This window comes from Austrofundulus limnaeus, unplaced genomic scaffold (genome assembly GCF_001266775.1).
Source record: "Austrofundulus limnaeus strain Quisiro unplaced genomic scaffold, Austrofundulus_limnaeus-1.0 Scaffold53, whole genome shotgun sequence".
Classification (NCBI taxonomy): Eukaryota; Metazoa; Chordata; class Actinopteri; order Cyprinodontiformes; family Rivulidae; genus Austrofundulus; species Austrofundulus limnaeus.
This window is the reverse complement of record NW_013952455.1, coordinates 1,739,778-1,748,754: the sequence shown is the minus strand read 5'-3', so window position 1 is coordinate 1,748,754 and position 8,977 is coordinate 1,739,778. Positions and strand designations below refer to the sequence as shown.

At 42.9% G+C, this 8,977-nt stretch overlaps 1 protein-coding gene across 1 annotated transcript; it reads right to left on the bottom strand.

Annotated features, from left to right (window-relative positions):
- Positions 1-55: 55 nt before the first annotated feature.
- si:ch211-106h11.1 (volume-regulated anion channel subunit LRRC8D) lies at positions 56-7,524 on the bottom strand. Its single transcript, XM_014008878.1, has 6 exons — positions 7,455-7,524; positions 6,584-6,946; positions 4,288-4,851; positions 3,962-4,212; positions 1,480-1,857; positions 56-1,378 (listed from the first exon to the last, which is right to left on the bottom strand). The coding sequence occupies exons 2-6, from the start codon at positions 6,932-6,934 to the stop codon at positions 259-261; spliced, it is 2,664 nt and encodes an 887-aa protein (XP_013864332.1). The 5' UTR covers positions 6,935-6,946; positions 7,455-7,524; the 3' UTR covers positions 56-258.
- Positions 7,525-8,977: the final 1,453 nt, after the last annotated feature.

Here is an 8,977-nt window from a genome sequence, read left to right as displayed (position 1 = left end):
ACACACACACACACACACACACACACACACACACACACACACACACAAACAAACACACAAAAGTCAATATAGAAAAATCACAATTTTAAATAACAACAATATTAATAATAATAAAAACAAAGACTTTGTTTGTCTAATGAATAAATGTTAATCACTACGGGAGTGACTTTGGGATCCCTAATTTGTCCAATGCAGCAAGGTCTGGACTTAAAAAGAGGACAACTGACTCCAACATATAAAAAGCTCAAACTGTGATGCTTAAATTTGTGACTCCAGGGCTGAAGAGAAGCGCCACTGTGTTGGAGAGAAAAATGGGAAAGTGTCCGATTCTGGCCGGGAGTGATCCTCTGAGTGAGTACCACTGGTGGAGGAAGACTGGCTCAGGAAGTCCCTGACATGTGGAGGTAAGGAAAGAAACAACCAGTTTTCAACCAGCAAACCTCCTCCACACAGCCCCAAGCAGCAGCCCAATTCAGCAGGCAGCTCATCCAGACTATTGCTGCGTAAATCTAATCTGCAGAGGCGACTTAGAGCTGCGATTCCACCGGGCAATGACCCAAGAGAGTTGTGAGCCACATTTAGGACCTGCAGCTCCAAACAGCTGAAGAGATCAGAGGGCAGGGTCTCTAACCTGTTCCCACTGAGGTCCAGTTCTGTCAACAACTGCAAYGCCTTTACCTCAGAGGGCAGCTCAGCAAGCAGGTTACCAGCCAGCAGGAGCCTACGGAGACGGTGAAGAGTAAAGAGTCCCGGTGGAAGATTCTTCAGCTGGTTGGTGGACAGATCCAGAACTTCCAGGCCTCGAAGGACGCCGACACTGTTTGGCAGTGTTAGAACACGGTTATAGGCGAGTTTAAGGCAAGAAAGACGTCGCAGGTGAGCCAGACCGAGCAGCTCCTCTAGGGTTCTCAAGTTGTTATGCTGCAAGTTGAGCGTCCTTAGGCTGGTCAGAGCGAGCAGGGCTGCAGGCAAACGCTCCAGCTGGCAGTCCTGCAGCTGCAGCTCTGTCAGGTTGACCATCCGCTTCAGGCCTGTCAGCACAAGCAACCTTGTGCCCTCGTTATAAATCTCTAGTCTCAACAAACTGCCCGCCACCTCCCACAGCTCCCCAGGAATCCTCTGTAACAAGCCTCGAATCACCAGAACACGGAGATTAGCCAGTCGACGGAGGCTCCCCAGGGCCCAGTTGCGACCCACGCTGCCCTCACTGCTTAAACGACCAGAAAGGTGGAGCTCACGCAAACTGACCAGGGAGTAGACCCAGTTGGGGATTTGTGACGGCTGTGCAAAGGTGAGCTGAAGGACCTCGAGACGTTCTTGCAGCACTGCAAGAGCTCTGGGATCCACAGATGGAGAGCAGTGATAGAGGTGGAGCTCCCTGCAGGTAGGCAAACACAACAAAAGTAATAAAAATATTACAACAAATACTTAGAAGGTTCATTTGTGTAACCAACTGCAACTCTGTCTTGTCCAACTCACCTGAGTGAAGTCATGTTGCGCATTTGTGCAGTGAACCTGGCCTCAGCGATGAACTCCAGCTTGAGGACCTGCAGCTGGCTGAGTGTAAAAACAGCTGGAGGGAGGCGAGGCAGGGACACCAGCTGCAGTCTTGAGCAGCCATCTGCATCCACGTTAGTCATGGCACGCAGTTTCTCCTCACCCCAGTGGCGCTCCAAGCTCTCCTCCAGCAACTTGTTTTCACTCACCGGGGACAAAAACACAGAGAGCCGCTGGGCCAGCAAAGGATCGTACTGGTCCAGCATGTGTATAAGAAAGGCCAAGTCATTCGTCAGGTCGGGAATGTCTCTTAGGGACCCCAGGTTCTTTAGAGAGTGGAAGGAATAATGTCGGAGACAGCTGCGTCAGGAAAAACAAACACACAAAAAAAGACACATAATTACAGTCAGGTCCATACATTTTGGGACATGGACACAATTCTCATCTTTTGGCTGTAAACACCATCATGGATTGAAACAAACAAGTTGTGTTTTAGTTGCAGACTTTCAGCTTTAATTTGAAGGTACTCACATCCAAATCAGGTGAACGGTGTAAAAATGGCAACTGTTTGTATTTGTGGCTCCCATTKTTCAAGGGACCAAAAGTAATGGGACAAATTAACAATCTTAAATTAAACTTTCACCTTTAAATGTTTGATTGCAAATCATTTGCAGCTGATTGCAGCCTTAAGTCTGGAACACACAGTCATCAGCAGATGCTGGGTCACATCCCTGGTGATGTCCTGATGCATCTCAGTAATCCAGGTAAAAAATCAAAAAGAAAAAAAATTGTATAGGTCTTCTGGACGGGTTCTTCTCTAATAAAACGTTTCGTCTCTCCTCCAAGAGACTTCTTCAGTCTGAGAGTTTCAGACAAAATTCAGGCTTTTAAGCCCTGCCTCCATGTGACTGATACACACATCACATGGCTATCGTTGACACCTAATTAACACCTATTGTTAACAGGAGGTGGAGTGATACTGGCAATGGCCACACTGTAGGAGGGGGACAACTGAAAACGGAGGCCTCCACCTCTGTTTAATGATGGACGGTCTTTCTTCACAAAAATGGCTTCTTTTACTCGTCTCTCAAACCAACGTTCCTCTCTATCAAGAATGAGAACATCCTCAKCTCTGAAAGAGTGACCGCTGGCCTGTAAATGAGTGAAAACTGAACACTGTTCAAAAGAATGTCCCAACACAGACAAGCTACATCTAATGGCCAGAACTCTGCAGTTTTCACTCATTTACAGGCCAGCGGTCACTCTTTCAGAGATGAGGATGTTCTCATTCTTGATAGAGAGGAACGTTGGTTTGAGAGAGGAGTAAAAGAAGCCATTTTTGTGAAGAAAGACCGTCCATCATTAAACAGAGGTGGAGGCCTCCGTTTGCAGTTGTCCCCCTACTACAGTGCAGCCATTGCCAGTATCACTCCACCCCCTGTTAACAATAGGTGTTAATTAGGTGTCAACGAAACCCATGTGAAGTGAGTATCAGTCACATGGAGGCWGGGCTTAAAAGCCTGAATTTTGCCTGAAACTCTCAGACTGAAGAAGTCTCTTGGAGGAGAGACGAAACGTTTCATTAGAGAAGAACCCGTCCAGAAGACCTRTAAAAAAWTTTTTCTTTTTGATCCCTGGTGATGCTCTGCCAGGTCTTTAATGACACTGTCTTAATTTCCTGATGATTCTTGGGACATTTTACCTTCAGATTTGTCTTCAGAAAGTGAAATGCTCGGTGAAATCAAATTCAGGTCAGGTGACTGATTGGGTCATTCCTGGTCTTTTAAAATTTTTGGGTTGCTTTGGCAGTATACTTAGGATCATTGTCCATCTGCACTGTGAAGCACGGTCCAATGAGCTCTGAAACAATAGGCTGAATGTGATAATRCTGCCTGAAACACTTCACAATTCATCCTGTTGCAAGGGATGAAACACAGTGTTGTAATTTRTACACCGTTCACCTGATTTGGATGTAAATATCTTCAAATTAAAGGCAGTATTTATGGACCTGACTGTGTAAAATAAGAAAGATTTTCTACCAAGATGAGCAAGATTATGTGTCAGCAGAATGACATCACACTCAATCAAACTGAGTACAGAGGTCCCTCAAGGATGTATGTTTGRTCCTATGCTTTTTAATCTGCTGACACATGACTGCACTGCTTAATTCAGTACCAGTCAGTTCATCAAGTTCTTTGAAGAACTTAATGAACTGTTYATCACCTCATCAACAACAATATTACACGTTACACTCTTCCACCTCTGCAGCCTCCCCATGAAGACAGTTAGCAGCGCTACATTTTTGGGAGTCTATACTAGTCTTCATACACACTCCTCTCTCTCCTGGAGCCTAAACACCATGAAATGCCATTCATGTATCAATTAATACATTTTTAAATTTTTTGATGCAGAGATGATCAACAGCGCAGCTTTGTATTTTTATCTACGTGCAATGAGTCCTGACCTGTGAAAAACCCAACTGAGGGTGTAGAAGTTAAGGATTCCATGCAGCCCCAAGAGGGTCAGGTAGGCCAGTAACAGTTTGCGCATGAGTGATGACAGTACGTGGATGCATTCAAAGGTTGCATAGCCAACTAGGGTGTGATCCTCAAGGTGACAAATGTGGTTAAATGAGAGGGAGCYGAGAAGAGGGATGGTGTATCCCAGGATCAGGGTTGCCATCAGCAGTTTGAAAATCGTCTGCGTTAGGTAGACCTGAAAAGATAAAAGTGCACTGACTGATGAGTCTAGCAATTAGATGTGAAATAAAAGAAAAAGACGTTCACTTACCTTATAAATAACAACTGAGCTTTCACAATGAGATCGGAATTTTCGAACCCTTTCAAACAGCGCTCTGGCCTGTTCCCCATCACTTTTATCTAGATTCATTATCTGCCTGGATCTGTTCACCTTCGCCGAGGCCTTGGAAGAACAAACGTTCACTTCAGAGCCAAGAGATACAGAAGTCATGGTGGAGTTACCGGAGAGAGTAGAGGGGCAAGGAGATGGAGGAGCTGCTGGTTGTTTCAGCAGTGGGCTGTCTGTGCCTGAATCTGTGTTTGAACATTGTGTACAGGTAACAAGCGGTGAGGAGGAACCTGAAGATTGGGGCAGTTGCTGGACTTTGCTCTTAAACTCTCTGAGGTTTTCCTGTCGGGCAGCATGAGACAGGGCCTGAGTTGTCCAGGGAGACTCACAGCATTTCGCCAAGATGGCTAGGAACTGCTCTATGCGGGAAGATGTGGGCGGGAAGTGGAGCCAGAAGGAGCCGCTGGCCACCAGAACCAAGGACTGCAGCAAGGCCATGTAGGGGAAGAAGCGGGAACTCAGAGGCAAAGCTTCATGGTAGCACACCTGACAGACAAGCAGACAAAAAGGATTACTGAAAATAATCAAAGGTAATTAACATTTGGAGTGGAATATTTCAGGATGATTGCCACAAATAATCAACCTCAATAAACATACAGTAACAACTGTAATTTATACAGATATTAAGTTCAMAATTTAAGAGATTGTAGTTCAAAGTTATTCCAAACACTCTGAGCATYACCAGCAGTGGTGGGCACAGTYCCCCYAAASCACTAAAGCACTAATAGGGGAACTAATTTCCTGATTAGTGCTTTAGGGKTTTTGCTAATTTCATATGTATTAGTGGATTAGAACTTRCTAAATTTATAGGCTTAGAAGCACTAACTGAGGTCTATAAATGTTATTGATCAACATTGTTAACARCTGAGAGTGAAAACTGTCACTCATGTTGTTCAAATGTGTGTCACTTATTCACCAGGTGAYAATATATGAACYCAAATACAGCTGTGGAATGTCAATGATAAGAMTTAAGAGAGCAACATGACAAWATGTGACTCATGTTGTCTGYTGAAGAATGTTCATGGGTTGACTGGGTTATTTTAGTGCTTTAGAATTAGCTTTTGCTAAAAATTTCAGTGCATTAGTGCTTTAGAATTAGGGGACCCAAATATTTGAATTAGTGCAGGGCTAGTGGAACTAATTTTTAGATTAGTGCTGCCCACCACTGATTACCAGGTTGTGTTGTCTTTGGTTTAAACTTGGGCGGTGGGCACAACCAATCGTTTAAGGAATGCTACTTTCATCAGGATCCAGCGGAGTTGTAATTTTGTTGACCTTAGTATTAAAGTTTCCACAAATCAAACTGAAATTCCAAGTGCTTTCATATATTTTTGAACAAAAAAAAGTCTTAGTTGTAGACTGTTGGCATCCACAGTAAATAGACGCTGCTTGACATTTCTTTTGGAATAAATGGTTAAAAATCAACAAGCTGGGTCCCTGTCAGCGTGGGGTGGCAAGGCAGACCCAAGTGCAGGCAGACAGGCAGGCAAGACTCAAAGTAATAATAAACTTTATTAAAACAAAAGACCGACGTGGCGGCAAAACACAAAGAAAGAGACCTGGAACATGGGAGGGAACACAGGCATGGCCAAACAACGGATTGATGCTGAAGTAGTGGAGAAGGGCTGGTTAAATAGTGACAGGGCTGAGTGAAAAATGGAAACAGCTGAGAGATCACAAAGTAGAGACAGGCTGAGAAGAATGACCTAGAAAAAAATAGAAAGACTGAGGAGAGTAATGGGCATGAGACACACAAGACAGACACCAGAGGGAGACAAGCGCAAGATAACAGAAAGCACACAAGACACTTACTGCCTCCCTTAACGCAATGTTGTGATGATTATGTCTCAACTTGACGACATTTTACTCCTATATGTCTCCAATCAATCGTGATTTGGTCATGAAACCCTCTCAAACTTGTCTCGCATTCTTTCTTTTTTTTTTGACTCATGGAAACTAAACTGAGACGATTTGAGATGGGTTTCAGAGGCTCACGATGACTATTTGTTTAAAAAATTTCAAGACATATTTTGTTTCCACGTTGTGACACAAGAGCAAATCCCTGCAGCTCACGCAAGGAAAGAACCCTTTTGACCAAAAGACATTTTGGAAACTCTTAACTGTTTGCAAATTAAACCACTGAGTCATGTCAGCATGTGCCTTTTCAGAAACACCTTCCTTGCTGTACTTTGAATGAAAGCAATCCAAAGAGTGTCACCTGGCTAACATAAATGTACTGCTGGTACACCAGATGTGTGCGGCGTCCCCGAGCTGCAGAGTGAAGGTTTGGTTCCATGTTGGGCAGATTGTGCAGGGGGGTTTCTGAAGACGGGGTCAGCGCCGCATCTCTGCTGGTCGGGGGAGCATGGTCACTGCTGTTTGCTCTGACGGTTGGGTCTGAAGGAATGCACACGACCCTGTCCCTGGACAGCTGCTCGGTACAGGCCAGCACTGAAGTCACGAGCATTAGGACCCCCAGGTAGTCCATGAAGACCTCCCACCAGGGCTTCAGAAGTTTGCACGTGTTCTGGTGTTGATTCAGAGGAGCCAGCTCTGACAGGGAAAACATGTCTGAGGCTACCTGCCAAATTACAAGAGGGAAACATTTTTTAGTTGAAACGCTTCGCTTCGAGACAAACAGTGGCAGTTTAAAAGTTCAAAAACTTGTTTGCATGGTGGACCTTTTTGGAAAGTCCCAATTTTACAAATTATCAAAATTTTTGAACAGTAATTCAGGAGGTCTAAACTGTACCAGAGGTACATAATATGTTTTATGAAATGGGGTACCAAATTTTAGAGTGATATCTGTAAAATAGCATAAACTGTAGCCATTTTTGTGTTTTCTAAAATCATCTGGCTTGAATCAGATTGTCTCCAAAAGTTAATCAGTTGTAGATGTACATCCACCAAATACTTTGTAAGAATTTTATTAACATCTGCTTGTTGGTTCATGAGATATTATGATAACAGACATACATTCAAACCCACATGCAAAGCACACACCCACTCAAAAGTTGCATTTTAGAGCAGACTATTTAAAAATATTTTTTTAATATTTATAATATTTTTATAAACCTCRGCCAGCCTACCTGTTTAAAATGTGTCCCCGAACCTTCAGCCTGGTGCCGTCTGGTTCTGTGGAGAACAAATCCTGAAACAACAAACTCCTCCTGAGTTGGACAAACACGCAGCTTTTGAAGCGTTTCCATGGCAGCCGTGGAAAAGCGGCTGAAAACCTAATTCGGAACCAGAAGCCCGATCGAGGCCCGCCGAGGGTTTGTCTGAACCTTTTAACTCCTTCAGAACTTCACCACAACACAAAACAACAAGGAGGATTACAAAACCAATCCTCTGAGATGTATCAAAACTCATTTTTTATTTTGGAAAATGACACAAGGTTTTAGTTTTATTACACGCTCTTAGTTTAATGACATTTTCTATGTGTTTAGAAGCTCAGGGTGTTATTTGTTGGTCAGTCTGCTCCTGGCATGAAGCCAAGTAAGTTCAAGTTGTGCATTTCTCTGGTTAGAATGACCCAGAATAATCAAACTGTGCTGCTGGAAGATGGGATAAAAAATGGCTAACAGGCTAACAATCTGCCAGCATTTTTCTACTTGTATAATCATGTCATTTAGTTACAGATGTATAGAGAAAAACAAGTTTCACATTGCACACGCACATCAAGATTTGCGTGAGAAACATTTGCACATGCACAAGTGCACGGATCCTCACTTGTGAATCTGACTTTTGAGACTTTCATGTCTGTGATGCTGCATTCAAGGCTAGTAAAAAGCTGGGAAATCTGAGCTTTACCACATTTACTTGGTTATTGGAACAATATATTTCTAACTTATACTGTATCTCCTAAATCCTACAGTGTATTAAAACGCATACACTTACACTGACATTACTGGGTCCCAGAAATGTTGCACTTTGTTTATTTCAGCTGTAAAGTCCACAATCTAAGATATATGTTGATAATTTATTAGAACAAAGAAATATATATTCCATAAAAATACATTTTCCTGCTAGTTTTTCCTCAAATCAAGTCTATTTGTGTATGTTCCCATTGTGAGACTTTTTTCTCTCCACACAGACGTTTTATTTACAAATTTGCAACAATTGGACAGAATGAGTTAAGAAAAGTTAACATATAAACATTTACCGTTGCCCTAATCAGAAATATCTATTAAATTTGAAAAGCCTCTTTTTATGTGCAAGTACTCCCATATTTATCATGTCAGTTATCAGGCTTCAGGCCTAAATAAATGACCACCATCAACCAGCAGAGGGCGCTGTGTTGACAATTTCAACCCTTCATGTGACTCCACAGGAAACCCTGCAAGTGTTGCAGCTCTGCCACACRGGCATTAAGCCAATAATAATTAAAGCTATTCAATAATTATATTTCATATTTTATAAGCATTATTGTGTGTACACAGAAGCAAATGATGTATGTTTCTTTAAGTGTTATTTCCTTTTTATTTGGGCCACTAACAATCAGAAGCAGAGATGCAAACTGACAACGAACCACAATGAGATCTGCTTGACACAGCTGGTGTGTGTGTGTGTGTGTGTGTGTGTGTGTGTGTGTGTGTGTGTGTGTGTGTGT